We start from the raw sequence: 19,283 nt of genomic DNA on the forward strand, positions 1-19,283 counted from the left end.
TTTCTTCTAATTGCCAGTTATAGTTCAGGTCACAGGTTGATTGGTCCTTGAAGACTATTACAGGCCAAAGGTATATTTAGAATAATTAAACTGACCTTTGTAGATTGTCAGCAGGTAAAGGAGCTTTGTTACAGATGTCTATAAAATATCATGGAGCTAAAAATCTTACATTCCCCCCAGGGACTGCAGTCACATTTTCATAAATGCAAAGCTGGTTTGTGAAGAATTACCACTTGTACCATTGATTTGAACTACTTAGAAAGAGAAAGACAGACAAAGAAGAGAGAATTAATGTTGTTTTGTTCTTTGACAAGCTTAAGATACTTTTACAAAACCTATGTTAAATAATAACAGCCCCTTCAGTCAGTTTACTATCCTTAGAGTTCAAGAAATGGTTAAAGATAGAAGAATGTTTTCTTGTTTTTATCCTTTTATCTGCCTGCTACCATTAAAATAATTTAAATATTCAGATAACCTAAATACACCAAGGAAAGACTAACATGATAGTGTTATGTAGTCTTTGCAAATTCCATCCCCCATACACACTCCATCCAATTTTTAATATGGTTTTGATGTTAGTTTTGGTCAACCTTGATTTTTGCTGTTAATTTGGAAATTGATCGATAAAATATGTAGTAAGTAGGAGCTGTATGTGTGTGGAGGAATAAATAACTACAACCTCACATGGTATTTTCAATAAAATAATCAACTTTTCTGAACTTCATCCAAAATATTCCCTTACAAAGTAAAAATGTTTTCACCTGCTAATAGCAGTTTTCTCTCAGTTTTTAGTTTTTTTATGCAGCAATGAGGTGAGGTAAACTGATAATCTGATTCCTCACTTGCAGATAGTACATCATTCCAAATCTAAAGATTTTCAGAGAGAATGGAAGCCTTAGGAAGGGGTGGTGCTTTTTATACAGTCTGTACTCCCAGTTCCAAACTAGTTCTGAAATCACACTTCTGCATTTTTAACTATTTTTTAAAATATTTTTTAAAATCGTCTTAAAAATCATTTTAAAAATCTGTTTCATATTATTCTGTACTAAGAAAGCCTGGTGTTAAGGAAATGTTACAGATGTTAAGAGTGACTCTTTTGCTGATAGCACACTCCCATTCCCTACTTTTGAGTAGGGTCAAATTTGTTTCAGCATCAAAGGAAAAGATGGATGATGACTTCTTTGTTCAGATACTCTTACCTGCCTAGTACAATGCTTATTTGATCCACAGTAAGTGAAAATCCGCAAGTCACGAGGAGGTATCAGAACTGACCTCCTATGGGAGGATCATGCATGCTGATCAGTTGGCCATTCTCTAAAGATTTGTTCTCTTTTTGATAGACCTTTTATAATAACTTCCTTTCTTAACCCAAGACCACTAAATAAGACTATTAAGAGGAGAAAATCCAAAAGGGGAAACCAAGCTTCAGTGTATTTGACTTTGCCCATAGTTAAATTACTCTGCTTATAGGTTGCAGTGAACCTGAAATTCTGAAACTCAGAGGATTATGCATGTACTACCAGAATAGCATAGTGTTTTAGAGTTGGAAGGTCATTAAGTAAGTAAGGGGTCATTAAGTCCATTCTATCCTATCCTATACAGCAATCTATCTTTATATAATCCTGATAAGGGTGTTATGTAACTTCTAGTTTAATACTTCCAGTGAAGGGACCCATAATATCACATGAGGCAGCCCTATTCCATTTTTGGACAAGCTCATATTCATAATTCCACTTTATGTTGAATCAAAATGCCTTCTTTTAACTTCCAACCATAAGTTTCAGTTCTGTCATCTGAAACTGTAGAAAAGAAGCCTAATCCTTTCAGCTTTTTATGACTGTCCTTCATCTCATCATCTCAATCAATTACATACCAACTTTGCACAAAATGGTTACTAGAGTTTTGACAGAAAGACATTTATAATACTGTCCTTGCCCTCAAAAAGCTTTATTCTCTAATTGGAGAAGTATAGACTTGAGAAACTAAGGATACAACAGATGTCTTAGATTTTCTGTTTTGACAAAATGAGTATTGATATCAACAATAAAGGTGTGAGTTCAGGGGAAGAAGGGATCAGTTTACATTAGAATAGTCTGAGAAGGTATAATTCAGTTATGCCCTTAAAAAAAGGTAAATTGTGGTAGGTTTTTTTTTTCCTTTTACCACAGAAACCATATTGGAATGATTCTTAAATTTTGGTATAATAAAGTTCCAAACCAAGGTATCGGTTATTTCAGAGAAACCTAATGGATACTTGTGAACCACACATCATATGTTAGTAAACTCTTCTTACCTAGTACTTTTTAAAAATATAATTCTTTTCTATCTTTTCCCAACTTTTGCTCCACATCTTCCTATTTTAGTCGTTTTAAGTTTAGTGACTTGGAAAGTAGTTATATTCGGCTGTCTCCTATCTGCATAGTGACATTTACCTGTCAATAGTTTTCTCTTGCCGAACATCAGCTCTGAGTTACTCCCACCATCTACCTCTTCCACTCCTACTCAAGCACTACTGCACACAGCTGAAGGAAGTCTCAAAACTGTGCTGACTGTGTATATTAGAAATTCATGTTATCCAACCTCAACTGGGCCCTCATTGCATCAAGGCAGCCGTTTTATTTCTCCCTAATTGATTCCCTATCTCTCTCCCCACAGGAGCTATTCCAAACCTTCTCTTCTCTTTTTAAGCCTCCCTTCCCACCCTGCACGCCACCTAAGCTAAGGAGTTTGCTTGTTACTTTATTGAGAAAATTGAGACCATTCAAGGAGAGCCTTTTTTCCCACATAAGCTGCCTCTTCTCACATTCTCTTCATCTCAAAACCCCTTGGCAGCAGCTCCCACTCTTTCTTCCTTTCCCAGTATCTGACAAAAAATGACCCTTTTTTGCCAAGGCCAACCCTTCTACATGTATACATGATCCCATCCTTTTCCAGCATAGTGTATCATCCTCTCTCTCAAATTTTCAACCTCTTTCTATCAACTAGTTCTTTTCCTACTGTGTATACATCCAAGTCTTCTCCATTCTTAAGAAAATGAAATTTTAGAAATTGGATTCTACCATTCCATTAATCTATCAGACAATATATCTCCTTCCCTTCTCAGTCAAACTACTTGAAAAAGTTGTCTACACTCCACTTCTCAGTCATTTCTCAACCCCGTGTAGTCTCACTTCCAACCTCCTCAACTCAACTGAAATTCTTCTTTCCAAAATTTCTAATCTCTTAGTTGCCAAATCTGTTGATCTTTTCTTGTTCCTAATCCTTCTCAGCCTATATTCTGCATTTGACACTGTTGACCACCTTCTCCTCCTGAATACCTTCTCCTCTCTGGATTTTTGTTACACTACTCTCTCCTGGTTTGTCTCCCACCTTCATGACCACTCTTTCTCAATCTCTTTTGCTGTTTCTTCGACCACATTGTAACCCTTAACTATATGTTTCCCAGGATTTTGTCCTGGGTCTCTTCTCTGTCTACACTCTCTATTGGTAACATCAGTTCCCATGAATTTAACTTTTCTCTCTATGCAGATGACTCCTAGTACTACATATCCACCTCCATTCTATCCCTCAAGCCTCTGTCTTACATTAACAATGAATTACTCATTAGATATTTGAAATTGGATGTCCCAGAGAAATCTTAAACTCAACCTATTATATTTCCCTTAACTTTCCCCTCTTTAAGACTCCCCTATTTCTGTTGAGGGCACCACCAATTCTTCCATTCTCCCAGTTTTGTAACCTGACTAATGTCCTGGCTTCCTCAGCGTCTCTCACCCCACATCATTTCTAGTAGTTTCCTATTATCTCTACAATAAAATATATTCAGTTTAGATTGTAAACCTTTTCACAATCTTTCCTCAATTTTTCTTCCCAGCCTCATTGTATGTTTTTGGTTTTTTTTTAAAGCATTTGGGGTTAAGTAACTTGTTCAAGGTTACACAGCCAGCTATTTCTGGGTGTGGTGCTGCATATCCCCAGGTCATCCCGACACTGGAGCCGGTGCTCTTACTCTCTGAGCCACCTGGCCACCCCTAAGCAATTGGGGTTAAGTAACTTGCTCAAGGTTACACGGCCAGGTGTTTCTGGGTGGGTGCTAAGTGTCTGAGCCCGGGATTCGATCCCCAGGTCATTCCGATACTGGAGCCGGTGCTCTTATTCGCTGTGCTACCTGGCCGCCCTGTCCTCATTGTATGTTACATCCCATCTTACATTTCTGAGATCAACCAAAACAGCCTTTTCTTTGTTTCTCACACACAACACTCCTTCCATCACCATGCTTTTTCACTAGCTGTCTCATATTTCTGGAATGCACTCCTTCCTTACCTCCACCTCATAGAAACCCTTTCTTCCTTTAAGATTCAACTTGAGTACCATCTTCTGCATGAAAACTTTTCTTCCTAATTTCTTCAACTGCTAGTGCCTCTTTCTCAAATTACCTTATATTTAACTACTTTGTATATATTTGCATTTATGCTGTATGTATTTGTATATGTCCTTGTTATTTTCCCCATTAGAATGTTTGTTCCATGTAGGGATTGCTTCATTATTTGCACCTAAAACTACCTGGCACATAATGGGAATTTGATAAATACCTGTTACTTAATTGACTGGTTACAATAGAGTACCTCTTTCTAGTCCTAATAGGAGACCTGTAAGTGTCTGTTTAAAAGTATGTCAAAGCCAAATTGAGTAGGATCTTAGCCACAGACTGTCTCATTATTATGTGGATTTCTATGTACTGCAGAAACATAAATCCGAACAAGAGAAGTGTGAGCTAATATTCATAGCCTATAAGAGCAAGTGGTAGCGCCTCACCATCACCAAAAAATCACCAGTGGTATACAAGGAGTTTCACTATAAGGCTCCCAGTACTCAATGGTTTTTATTTAGTCAGCTGATGGGAAAAGAAAAGTGATTACTTCAAGATCTCTTCTAATGATATCTTTAAAATCTATCTTGTCCTGTTAATGTTTATTCTTGCTGGATTGTCCTGCCTGATCTTGTATTCTGAAGTGCGAATGTGACTTTTTGCATTGCAGACGTGCCCACCTTCGCTTGTGCCTTGAGAAGCTGAAGGGGCTTGTACCACTTGGACCTGAGTCGAATCGTCACACTACTTTAAGCTTATTAACAAAAGCAAAGTTACACATAAAGGCAAGTGTACATTTGGCTTCCTCCCTTGAATTTCTAACTGTCCAGTAAGAACTTTCCTTGGTTATGAAGGTGTGGACTGCTGAACAAATAGTTTATATGAAGAGTAGTATTGTATTCATTTTATTCCATATCACAGTCATCAAAATTCCTGCTTAAAGTACTTTTATATTTACTTCCTCAGTAAGAGAAACACTGATTTGACTTCTGACTAATAAGTCTCTTAAGATAATTCTGGCAACAAATATCATTTAAAACTTTTCTGCTCTAAAACAGAGGTGTCAAACATGTGACCCCCAATATTTCCAAGTGAAGCCCAAACTACATTAAAATGTATTTCCTTTCTGAGTTTAGTTCTTTGATATATTGATGAAAAAAGAAATATGTAAACATGTGTTTTTCAATATGCTGTCCATAGAAGTCCTTAGTATGGTTTAGTGGCCCCTGTTTTATTTGAATTTTACACTCCTGCTCTAAAGGATATTGTTCTGATGTCAGAGAACATGGCAGGGTTGGAATGTGTTAAAATGAATACTGCCTGGAAATGGAAATAATGTCTGAGCTCTTGTGCCAGGTGATTAAAATAATGATTTAAAAAGAACAATTATTATAGGCTTTAAAAGAAGTGAATTTGATACTTAACATCATATAAAAAGTACTTCTATAACTGAGGTAGATATGTTGAATAAAAGTGACTTTAAATTGAGGTATATTTCTCAAGACCCTTTAACCTATAGCTTCTTCAAACACCATGAGACTTCAAGTTCAGTGTATCCCCCTAGACACATAAAACAGAGCTCAGAGCATTCTTAACCCCAAAGCTAGGATTCTGGGGCACTAGGCCACATTCTTCAGGGGGCAGGTGATGCAATGGAAAGAGCCTAGGAAGTGGAGCCACAGGACCTGGCGTCAACTCCTACCTCTCACACTCATTGCCCATGTGACCTCAGAAAAGTCACTTAACCTTGCTGGGCCTCAGTTTCCTTATTGAAAAATGAACTACAAGGAGTCTATGATTCCTTCATGATCTAAACCTGTGATCCCTATAAGGAAATGAGTATTGCTATCATAGACATGGGAGAACAATAACAGTGGCTCCCTGGTGAACTTCTTTTCTGAGATAAGCAAGAAAGTCAAAACTCCAGAAAGCCTTCTGGGGACAGGAGTATGTTTCAGGAGTGAGACACAGATTCAAGGTAGTTTTAATTACTGGTTTAAGCCTAATCTAAGGATTCCTCTGAAAACTCCTTTAACCCACAGAAGCTTGAAGACTGTGACAGAAAAGCAGTACACCAAATAGACCAACTACAGCGAGAACAGAGGCACCTGAAAAGGCAGTTGGAGAAATTGGGCTTTGAGAGAATGAGAATGGACAGCATAGGATCGACAGTCTGCTCAGAACGCTCTGACTCAGACAGAGGTGAGACCCTCTTTTCAATGACTGCGATTTTATTTTGAAATATCTTCCCTTTGCTCCTCCTCATCCATATTTTCCCTTCTCTAATCTCCACAAAGTAGTACATAATTTACCTAGTACTCTTGAAGTTTATAAACCGCTTACCTCAAAAACTCTGTAAGGTAGGTAGGTAATGCAAGTGCAAGTGTCACCCCTGACTTACAGATGAGAAAACTAAGGCTCAGAAGGATAGTCAGTAACCTGCCTGTGTTCACCTAGCTAGACAGTGTCAGAACCAAAATGCAAACGCAGCTCCTTTGTCTCCAAATTCAGGACTTTCTGTAATGACCATGTTACCTCCTCAGCATGATGCAGCCTAGATTGAAATGGAGACTGCCATTTATCCGAAGAACTTTAGCAGTGGCTACAATGGATTATTTCAGGAAACAATCTTTTTCCCTTCAGTTCCCCAGATACATCTAGGGAGGGAGATCCATCCTTGCATTCATTGGAGTTGGGGCCTGAGTTGTCTGCTCTGTAGTGACTGTGCGTCCCCTCAACTCTCCCTTTTGCTCTTCTCTATAGAAGAAATTGACGTTGATGTTGAAAGCACAGACTATCTCACGGGCGATCTGGACTGGAGCAGCAGCAGCGTGAGCGACTCGGACGAGAGGGGAAGCCTGCAGAGCCTCTGCAGCGACGAGGGCTACTCCAGCTCAAGCATTAAGAGGATAAAGCTGCAGGACAGTCACAAGACTTGTCTCAGTCTATAAGAGACGCTCGAGCTCGAGCAGCGGCTGCCTTCCTTAGGGTTCTCCCTCTGGGATCTTACTAGGTAGTGTATCGGACCTTCCCACAATTCCCTTGCACGTCAGTTTCAGTGTACCACCACCTTCACCCAAATCAGCTTTGCCTAAGTTTTCAAGAAAAAGTGCATAGGGTCGTGGGTTTACAAAGCTACTCTCTGGAGCACACATCTGATTGCATCCACTAGCTTCTCTCTGTCCATAAAAATTCATCTCTGTGAGACTGTACATTCCAACCAAATTCTGAAACATCCAAGAATATTTAGACTTAGAGCCAACTCCCAAATATCAGTAGTCTCCCCTTTGACTTATTGTCATCATTTAGTCTTCTCAGCCCATCTTAATTTTTTCTGTTTGCTATGTTTATGTATCTTGTCTAGCAAAATTGTTCAATTGTGACTTCTGTTCAAAAAACCTGAAGGAACCAAACTTTTCAAGTTGAGATCCTAATCTCAGAACTATGAAGTAAGCTTTGAAAAGAGCATTTAAGAGCGCTTAACTGTGTGCCTCACCCCAGGCTTTCCTGGGAATGCTAGGAAAAATATCCCTAATCCTCTGAAAACTTACCCCTCAAACACTGCACATGAATTTCTCCAGACCCGTATGTAGCCTTGGGCAATATCTCTTGCTTTAAACCAGGCACCTCGACTGGACAGCACGTCTTCGGGGTTACACAACTCATCAAGTTTCTTGAATGTTTTTCTCACCAACTAAATGGTACAATCTATCCCCATCTCATGTTCTGGGGATTGCACCATAGGATCGCTGAATAGTGCTGTCCCAAGACACATTTATTTTTTCCTCAAAGTTTAATACTACTTGTCTCTGGGATAATTTTTTTTTCTACCTCAGAGATGAACAAGATGATCTCCATTTCCCATTAGCACAAAAAGATTATGCCTCTTTAAAAAAAAAAAGCAACATTTGGTCCAGTTCCAAGCTATTTTCCTATTTAACCTTCAGCAATAATTGAGCTGTAGAGCTAGTTTGAGCTAGCTTCTGTCATTAGGGAAAGGAAAAGTTCACATTGCTACTTTCTATGTTGCAAATAAACACAAGGGGATAGTACAATGTTACTACAGTTCCTCACCTTGTTGAATGACTTTTAGACACTCCTGGAAACTTGTTTATGGAGGCTTTGGGGTTGCTAATTTAGAAAGCTGATTTTTTTTTCCTTCTTTGGCCATGGTTTCTCCCCAGCTTGGTCCCCCACCTTGTAGCATTTTTATTTAAGCTTAACAGAGCACATGTATATGTACATAAACACATTAAATCTATAAATACTATTTATTCATTTTTATATAAACTAATGTAATGGAGAAGAAATTCTTACAACATGCTTTTATAGATGTTCTGGAAACTTTGTATGTAGATACCTGCTCACTAAAATCTGTTCATTTCCCCTGAATCTTTTTCTTTTGAACATTGTAAAGCCTTGATATTTTGCACCTCTTTGGCTAATTTGTTCATTGAATTTGGACCATTCATAAGATGCATAAAACTAAAATACAGCAACTGGCACGAGGTGATTAGAGCGGTCCCAAACGCCGTAGATACTTTGCAATATTAAGGGCTACATAATCAGTGATAGACAACCACCATGGGCTTTTTTGCTTGCCTGCAATCTTTACTGTATGTATGTGTATTCAGCCTGATTATACATCTTGCTGCCTCCAGCCATTCCATATACTCTAAAGTACAAATTCCGAGGGAGCCTATGCTCAGACTTTAAAATTGATCAGCAGCCTAAATAAAACTAGATTCCTTTTAGGCTCTTTTTAAAAATGATTCTTTATTGAATTTTAAAAATATGGGAATTAGGGCTAGTGGATTTCTTAAACTCCAAAGTCTCCTTGTTTTTCCCCTTCCTTTTTTGTGCTATTTAATTTTCTTTTTGTGGGGAAAAAGGGGAGGTGGGAGGGTGGAGTAAAAAAGAAGGATTTTTTTTTAATAGCTGGAACTTTTTCTGATTACCAGCAGAAGATTTGCACTGAAATACAACTTGTATGCCTTTTGCATTTATTAAGCCTGCTTCCTGAGTCCAAGCAGAAAGATAGTGTTAAGAGAGTTAGCTCGGCCTGTAACATGTTTGGAAAAGGTACAGATATGCCTGCACTTTGAGGTACCTGCTCTGATGCCCTTTGCAAGACCTCACAAGCATTTTGTTGGTTAATGAAATGTTACATTTGAACCACCTTCACAAGTCCAAGCCCCAAGTTGTAGATGCTTTAAGGCATCAGGAAGTGTAGATTTGAGGGGTAGGGAAAGCTTGTGGGCCTGAATTGGGGGAGGGAACAAAATTGTGTACTTGTTTATTTAATTTAGAAATAAGGCGTCTGAGAGCCGCCAGTATTTTCTGTGTTTTAGTTGTTGTGCCTTTGATTTAAAACTGCATTTTTGTCTCTTTGGTTGAAAGAATATTAAATGTGTTGTCCCAACATAAAACAGTAATTATTTGACCTTCACACTGTTTGTCTGGTCCTTTTCAATTTGATTGCGTAGAAATGTGGAAGTTAGTATATAAATATATGTGTGTATACACATATGTGTATATATATTTATACACATATATTAATGCACTTATGTCAAACTGACACCAGGGTTAGACATGGCTTTCAAAAGTTCTAAGCAGATAAAGTTAGCTTGCCAAGCTGGGCTCCAGGGTAACCAATTCCTTAATTATTGGGACCAACCCTGGGAGTTTCTTCTCTGTGATCCTCTTGGTTGTAAACCAACTCATGCCAAGGCAGCTAATTCCCCCCACGTTGCTGAAATGGTAGCACTGATTTGCCAGCCTTTTCTCTCCAATTCACTGATCCACCAGCATTATTGTTAAAGAGCTGCATCAGGGGTTTTGTTTGTTTGTTTTTTGTTTTTATTAAAAAGAAAACCTTTTTAGATGGGGTAGTTGAGGTGGGGGAGGGGAGGGGCCAAACATGTAAACCCCCAGCCTTTAAGACTTTGACAGCTGTACCTATGGATAGATATGTATGTACATATAGGTACATGCATATTTTTGTGTGAAAGTTGATTTAAACTAGCACCCAATCACTGCATTCTTAGGTTTCACCATCGCAATGCAAGTGGTGAAATTGAGGCTTGTGGTCCTTATTTGGAATAAACAAACCAAACTCTTGCACTTGGATAATAAGCTTAATGAAATTCTTACAGTAACGTATGTCTATATAGCATGTCGCTGTTCTATTTTAACATCCCAAAAAGTATTGTCTTTATTATTTGGGGCTTTGTATTGAGTGCTGAGCACCCATTGTGTATTTATTCCAGGCTTTCTTCTGGTAAGCAGAGCTCTTGAATTCTTCAAGGTGCTGATAGCCACCACGCCATGTGAATTTCTTGAGTCACAAGGTTAATGCTAATTTGATACCAATTCAAAGAGCACAGCACTTTGAGCAGACCAGGGAACTCTTCTGCCTGTCAGAAACAGGCTGAAATGATTTCGATACTGTACTTCAGTGTTGGGCATTATGTAGGGTCTTGTTCTGCAATTGGCCAACCACTTTAGCACTTTGGTTGAGGGGACTCCCTGGCACTTCCCCTCGTCCTCCCCCTTGGGTTTTTTGTTTTTGTTTTTAAATTAAATGAAACACAACTTGTGACTTGCATTCCACTGCCTCTGCCCTGACCCTATGAGATGTGGCCAAGAATACACTGTGTGTTTGAGAGGAGGGCGGTGCTCATTCCACATCAACAAATGAAAGCAGTAACAATCTAATGATGTTTAGGAGGGTCTCCTCTTTCTGCCCCCACTTGTGTATTAATTTCAAGTTTTACCATTGTGCTATATTGGAAAAGTTTCTTCTCTTTCTCTGTCTCTGTCTCTCTCTGTCTCTGTTTCTCTGTCTCTGTCTCTGTCTCTGTCTCTCTCTCTCTGTCTCTCTCCGTCTCTCTCTCTCTCTCTCTCTCTCTCTCTCTCTCTGTCTCTCTCTCACCATGCTGTACATGATTTCTAGTTGCCTTCTCCCTTATTTCCTCTTGGCTTCTCTGATATCCTACTCAACTCCCTCCCTTTGGAATTGAATGTCTAGTGGGAAAAGGCAAGCATGTCAACATGTGGGGGAAAAATGCTTATTATTTGCATTGTACAGCTATGCACCAACAGTTGTGGATAGATAACTGACTACTCCTATTTAAAATACTTCCTGGGAGGAGAGAACCCAAATGGGCCCCAGATAAAAGTGATGCCTCATTCTACATAATTAGACTTCTCAGTACTATAAGATGTTCTCTCTCTCTCTCTCTCTCTCTCTCTCTCTCTCTCTCTTTCTCTCTCTTTCAGCTACCTGAGTGGGATTTATAAGTGTGATTTATCATGGTTGGTGTTTTGTTTTGTTTTTTTACTCTCCATGTTTATGACATGAATTAATTTATTGTGCCATAGACTTATGAAAAAATAATTAATTGACTGGCACTGCTAGATCCAGACTATTATTTTCAAAGCAGCTGGTGCATGACTGAAAAAATTGAGTATCTTTGTCTTCTAGCAAAAATCATAAAATCAGAGTCAATAAAGTGGCCAATCTGTAGATTTATCTAGACTTAATTTATCTTCAACTTTTCTTTCTTTTTTTTTTTTTTTGGCAGTTCTTTTAAATTTTGCCTAAGAACCACACTTGCCTTTATCCCTTATTCCTAGAATTGGTGCTCTTTGTAATATTGCTCTTTAAAATCATCAATTTGGGGGTGGGGATGTCTTCTGAAGGGTAAATACATTCTAAATAGGGGGAGCAGCAGATGGGAGAGTGTGAAATTCTGTTTCCAGATGTTCAGTTCCTAATGTAAATACCGCGCCAATGTAAATCCTGGGTCAAGACCATAGAGAATGGTGCTTTTACTACAGTGAGCACATGCATTTTTAGAAACTACATGTTTTAGAGAACCTTGCTGTGTATATGTAAACTTCTGTATTGTTCAACTGTTAAAAATAAGAAGAAAAAGAAAATAAATTATTTCATTATTAAAGAAATTTGTCTCACCATAATTTCTTTCTCAACTCCTCAGCTTTTCATGATCTCTCCATATGTTGTTTGAGTTAATCTATTTGGATTTTTAATTTTAGTCCCCAAAATTAACCAAACTTTTTTTTAGCACATATGTATTCTCGTACACAGTATATATTCAAATTTAGATCCCATAGGGCTGTCACTTGCACCCATCTATTGTTCAGACTTCTGTTACATTATTCATCATAACCTCCTAAATTAAACTATTACTGAATATTCTGATGGACTTATAGGAGCCTTATGCTATAGTGATGTTCTAAAAAAGAAAAGTACATATTTACATTTGATTTCAAAAACAAAGCTATATAGGATGAAGAATGAGCTGGAAAGGATCTTAGAACATAGAATGTCAAAACTGAAAGAGATCTTATTGATCATTCAGTTCAGAACTTCTCAAACTTTCTTGTGTCTTATGGATCCCATTGGCAGTCTGGTGAAGTTGTGGACCCCTTCTCAGAAGAATGTTTGTAAGTGCATAATATAAAATGCATAAAATTACTAAGGTATCTAGAGAAAAATGAAAATGAAAATGTAATTGTTTTTGCCATCTAAGCTTATGGGCTTTCTGAAATTTCTCCACAGGACTCTTTCAGGTCTATAGACCCCAGGTTCAGAGCCCCTTATGTAATCCAGCCCCCTCATTTTACTTATGGGAGAACTGAGACCTAAAGAAAAGTGATCTGAATAAACTCAAAAACTAGTGAGTTTCTACACTAAACTTGCCAGTTTACAATTGTATTTCCTGTTAAATGTATGATCCTTGATGGCAGAAATTTGGCATGAATTTTGTTTGTTTGTTTTTCTTGATGTTGCTTTTTGCCTTTTTAACCCTAGTATCAAGCCTTGAACATAGTAGCTGCTTAATAAATGATTGTTGACTTGAGAAGTGTTGGAAGCAGGACAGACACAGGTCTTCTAATTCCAAATCTAGGTCTTTTTTTGTTGTACCATGCTAACTCAGCCTTACATAAAAATAAATTAAAAGAAACACATAACCCCAGGTGCTGTATGCTCCGTGGATTGTTTGTTGTTGTTAGTCAACACTGAGGTAACATGGTGGCCATAGAAAGAACCATTGACATGGAGTCAGATCCCAGGTCATGTTCCAGGTTGGCCATTTTAACCTTGAGCAAACCACTTTTAAGTAATGGAGGGGGAAGGATATATGATCCCTCTTCCTAAAAATTAATTCTTCTAAAAATATTGTAGATATCTTCTGAGCATTTGTGTAGTAGTAATAATAATTAATGATAATAAATAAGGACATTTCTGTAGTTTTGCAATGTTTGCAAAATGTTTTCTTTGCAATAATCCTGTGAGATATAGTATATTTCCTCCATTTTACAGGGGAGGAAACTGGAAGCTAAAGAGGTTAACAGATTTGTCCACAGTGGCACAAGGATTGGGACAAAGACTAAGGAATCCTGACATCAAATCCATTTTTTATTTTACTGTACCACAGTATTTTGGAGCTTTACTATAATGTTTGCTCTATGGTGCATTCCATAGAAATGTTATACTACAGGCGTACTTAAGTATTCCCAGTAACAATACCTTTGCTACTTAACCTTGAGCTTCTATGGGTCTCAGATGTCCCATCTAATAATAACAACAACAATAATAGCTAGCATTTATATGGCACTTAATATGTACTCGACACTATGCTAAGTGCTTACAAACATCATCTCATATGATTCTCAAAACAACTTTGGGAAGTAGGTGCTATTATCTCTATTTTACAGTTGAGAAAACAGGTAAACAGAGGTTACATGATTTGCCCAAGGTCACCTAGCTCGTAAGTGTCAGAGGTGGATTTTGAACTCAGGCCTTCCAAACTCCAGGCCCAGCATTCTATCTACTGTGCCACCAGCTGCCTCATTTGTAAAATGGGGATTGCCTGAAGGCACTGTGCTCCACCAAATATTATGAGGTCCATTCTACTTCAGATCTACTCACAAGTTCCTTTGGATGGTATCCAAAATGGACCTCCCTGAAACTAGATTGTGGGATATGTGAAGAAAATGCTCTAACAAGAATTTGTCTAATTTACTGAGGAAGAATAAGATTTCTTAACAAAAACAATGGAAAAGTCCCCTGATTTGAAGGACTTTGAAGTATTTTGCATTTCTCTGGCTTAGTCTTTGAAAATGCAGGGTCACCCTCATACCCCACTGACCCACAGGGGCAGTATTTTTGGTATAGGCTTTGATGGCATCATTTTGTCCTCGTAGCCTCCCAACTCTTTCCTTCTAGTAAGTCAACACTTTTCTCAATTGTTGGGAGACTCTTTGGAGATACTGTGGAAGTATTTTTTTTTTGGAGGGGGAAGGCAGGGCAATTGTGGTTAAGTGACTTGCCCAAGGTCACACGGCTCGTAAGTGTTAAGTGTCTGAGGCTGGATTTGAACTCAGGTCCTCCTGACTCCAGGACCAGTGCTCTATTCAACGCACCACCTAGCCGTCCCAATTCTGTGTGTGTGGAAGTATTTTTAAAAATATTTCTCCATCATTACTTCTCCCCTAGAACACAGGAAATGCCATTCTTACTGGCTTTAAAGCGTCACTCTAATCTTTGAGATATTAATGCTGGTTTTTCAGAATAATAGTTCTAGACCTTAGTTTCCATAGCCATAAAATGAAGTTGTTGAGCTACTAGATAATCTCTAAAGTTCCTTCCAGTTATAATTCCTATGAGCCCCCATGTAATAGTCATTATTTAGAGAGCTATCATTCATACAAGAGTCACATTGGAAGGTTCATTGTTATTGGGCTATACTGAGATGGAATGAAAAAGCATTTATTAAACACCTACTGTGTGCCAAGTACTGTGCTAAGCCAGGAATGCAAAAAGAAAAGTGAGAGACACTATGGGAAATAGGGGCTGGAGAGAAGAAGGAGGTATTGTATAAGCCAGCCCTACATTGTTGTTAGAAGCATCTTCATTAGCGATGAAGTCCAACAATATAGATAATGGGACTTTTATTTTTAAGTTTCCTACCCAGCCTCCTCCACACATCCAAACTAATTCAGTAAAACTTATTCTTTCCAACTTCCAATTTGAACCTATGGTTCCATTTCTTGAATGATATAAGATCCTGTTCAGCTCCTTCTTCCATGAAGCTTCCCATGACCATCCACTCCCCATGCCCCATGGAGTCCCCTTCCATGTGAAAGTGATCTCTCTTCTCTCAAATTTATCCGAAATTTTGGATCTCTTCTGTCCCTTGGATGTCCTGGAACTCGGATCTCTATCTCACTCTTCCTTATATCATAGGGGTTTTTTCTTCCATACTTTTCCTTTTTCCCTATTAAGTCATCAACTCTTTTTATACCTGTATGTAAGATGTCTGATCAACACAATGACCAACCATGATTTGAAAGGGCTGCTAATGAAGCATTCTATACACCTCTTGACAGAGGGGTAGTGAACTAAGACTGTAGAATATCTTTTTTGGATCCAACTGATGCAGGAATTTAATTTGCTTGACTATGCATTTTTTATAAGAGTTTGATGTCATGGCGATTATTTTAGGGTAGGATATAGGGGAAGGATAAAAATGGAGTTTTGTTCATTAAAAAAAGTAAAATTTAATTTAAAAAGAGAGAGAACAGGGCCTATGTCTCCTCTTCTTTTGTATCTTTAGTACTCAGAATACTACCTAATAGTACCTAAAATGTAGGTTTGAAATGTAAAAGAATAGAGCCACAACCTTGCCCACTTTAAGCTAACTACAGGGTTAATATGCAAGTCAATTTAATAAGTCTACTCACTCATACAAGGATACAAGATATGTGTGCCCCACTACTTCACTGTTATTCTGGGTTCCTACTGTGGTCTGACTAGGGGAAGTAAAACTGTATGTTGGCTTAGCTGAGACCCAAGTGGCCAACTCAATGTAAATGACTAACGGGTTCTGGATGGCCAAAGATGTTAGAGTCTCTGGTTTTATACTGAAGAAGACAAAGAAAGGTAGATGTTCCTATCTTGGGTCAAGAAACCACAGTTACCTTTGAATACAACAGTCATAAAAAGGTCTAATAAACTAAAAAAGAAGTTTAAACAAAAAAAATTCCTTTGGAGTCAAGAGACTGCATTCATGAATATTCATCAGTCACTCTAATTCCCAGACTTGTATGTGTACCTCCTATCCTATAGGAGAAAGGGATCTGGTCCAAATGACCAACATCAGACACAGGAAATAGGGCAACGACCAGAAACTGAAAAGAATAGTCTTCTTCCCATACACACCTGGAAAAAGAGAATACCCTGATATCTAGGACCCACTAAGGTATCTCCATAAATCAGTGACATTTTCCCACAGATAGAAAGGTACTAAGGGGATTATAAACAGGTTACAGTGCACCAGATAACAAACTATGAGTTGTCAATACTGGCTTTTATTCCTGTTGTCCCTGTCTCTGTCATTGGTGCCACCATTCTCCCAGGTACCCATGCTCAGAAGTTTAGCATTATCTTGGAATTGGGTACCTAGGTAGATAGGAGTGGACCTGGAGTCAGAAAGACCTGAGTTAAAATCCAGCCTTAGACATTTGTTAACTGTATGACCCTGGGCAAGTCACTTACCCTCTGTTTGTCTCAGTTTCTTCATCTGTAAAGTGAGGATGATAATAATAATAGCATCTGTCTCCTAGAGTTGCTGTGAGGATCAAATTAGACAATACTTGTAAAGAATTAAGTACAATGCCTGACATACAGTAAGTGCTATATACATGTTATTTGTTATTGTTATTAATTTCCTGTTTTCTTAAGGGCCCCTACATCTACTTAATCACCAATTCAGCAACCATTATAATAGAAATTAAGCACTCCTTGAAGTTAGGGACTGTTTTTTGTTTTATCTTTGTATCCCCACATTTCTAATAAAGCACAATATCCAACTGGAGCCAATTCTGACTTCCCCCCTCCCCCCACCGAATTAGTTCAGACAAAGACCTAGTCTAGTGAATCATGAATTGCCCATCATGGAAGGAGGCAGAGATGCTTTGAGATCTAGCCCTCAAGGAAACAACAGAGGGGAGAGAGTTAGAAAGTGAATGATAGGGGGAAAATATGAAGGGGCATAAATTACTAAAGATTTCAGGAAGAAGAAAATTCAAAGACCTTAAACATAAGTAGGTAAATCAACAGGAAAAATACTAACAAGTTCAGGCATCTATGAATAAACACTGCAAAACAAAGAAAAATAATCAAACATTTGATAAGACAGGATGCCGTGTAATTTGAGGAGAATATGAAACCACAACACACTATCTAAGTGGTTCAAAAGAGAAATGAGAATTATGAGAGCAAAATGTATGGCCTGCACAGATAGAAAAACTGGAATCTGCAATGGCACACTTCACCAAATAAAAGAGAGAACAATAGATTGAAAATGAAAATACACTGAAGTGAAGGACATTCTAGAAGAGAAACAAAAAAAAAGTTTTTTAAAAGAAAATATGTTCACAATGCAAGTAAACCATACTAATCTTGAAGACAGGATATATAGAGTCAACACAAGGATTATAGGACTCCCCAAAGAACATGGGGGGGGAGGGAAGCCCTTAACATCATAATCAAGGAAATAATAGAACAGTTCAGAACTTCTAAACATATAAAATAGAATACCAACTAAAAATTCACAGATTGCCTCCAGAAAAAAGTGAAGGGTACAAACTACAATACACAGTAGATAAAATTGACCAATTCAATTAAAAAACAATAATTTCTGCAGATGATCAGGAGGAAGACCTTCAAATACAAAGGAAAAGACATTTGAATAGTGTAGAACTATTCCGCACCCACTAAAAAATATAGGAGGGAATGGAATAATGTGTTCTAAAGAGCTGTGAATCTCAGGATGGAGCCCAGGGTGACCCATCCTGCAAATCTGAGCCTAACCATACATGAAAAAAATATAGATATTCAATAATAAAGAGAACTTTCAAACATTTTTAGAGAGAAAAACAGAATTTAAGAGATTATTTGTTTCTCTAACATCCCAAGCAACAGAAATGCAGGAACACTGAGCAGCAGCTAAAGACAGCAACAAAGTGATAGCAGAGAAATCAGTAAGCGATTTCTTTCTAAATATATACAAGGAGACAGAGAGGAAAGAGGAAGTCTAGTAGAGGTCATGGTGAAGAGGAAGACGGGGGCATCATGGACAGAACCTGACAAAACTCCGTCAATGTATTATTTATTTGTGAGTTGTGTGTAACTACATTGCCACATAGGAGGGTACATGAAAGGAGAAAAGGGGAGCAGGAGGTTAGAGAGGAGTGAGTGTGTTATGTGTTTGGGTAAAATTAAAGGCTAGCAGTAAGGGGAAGGTGATCACTGTGATCTCTGAAAGAACCTACAGAAAAGTGGGGGGGGGCGGGGAAGAGTGGGGGAAGATTGGACTAGGTGGGAAGTGAAAGAGGCCTTACTTTAGTGGTGGAAGGGAATTCTATTGATGAATGCTCTTATGGGTAAAGAGAGGGTGTCTGTAATGGGAGATAGGGACCTTATACCTTATATATGTGACCTGGGAGATTTGGTTGTTGAAAAGTCTTCTTGTCCTCTATTGGGAGAAGAGTTTGCCTCCAGAAGGCAACTGACACCTGAGGGGATGGGAAAACATGGACTCAGGTGGAAGATTTTGAGGCAAATGTGAAAAAACTGACAGGGAAGGGGTGGAAGAAATACATAACTAGATAAAAACAATAGAGAAAAAAAGAACTAATTAACAAAACCCCAAAGGCTAAGAGGTAACAAGAGAGGAGATGAGGAAGGAAAGAAAGCCAATGGAAACAAAAAGACTAAAGTAGGGCGGCTAGGTGGCGCAGTGAATAGAGCACCTGCCCTGAAGTCAGGAGGACCTGAGTTCAAATCCAGCCTCAGACACTTAACACAAAAACTAGGCAT

The 19,283-nt window shown here is 38.3% G+C and overlaps 1 protein-coding gene across 1 annotated transcript in view; it reads left to right on the forward strand.

Moving 5' to 3' along the window:
* Positions 1 to 12,337, forward strand: part of MXD1 (MAX dimerization protein 1) — a 29,753-nt gene extending 17,416 nt beyond the window's left edge. The window contains exons 4-6 of the mRNA XM_069068845.1: positions 5,040 to 5,154; positions 6,412 to 6,571; positions 7,133 to 12,337. Of these exons, the coding sequence (XP_068924946.1) occupies positions 5,040 to 5,154; positions 6,412 to 6,571; positions 7,133 to 7,320 (463 nt within the window). The 3' untranslated portion in view covers positions 7,321 to 12,337. The remainder of the gene's footprint in view (positions 1 to 5,039; positions 5,155 to 6,411; positions 6,572 to 7,132) is intronic.
* Positions 12,338 to 19,283: the final 6,946 nt, after the last annotated feature.

Source organism: Petaurus breviceps, unplaced genomic scaffold, assembly GCF_028583685.1.
Source record: "Petaurus breviceps papuanus isolate PSGF00001 unplaced genomic scaffold, PetGlider_PUasm1.0 90775, whole genome shotgun sequence".
Classification (NCBI taxonomy): domain Eukaryota; kingdom Metazoa; phylum Chordata; class Mammalia; order Diprotodontia; family Petauridae; genus Petaurus; species Petaurus breviceps.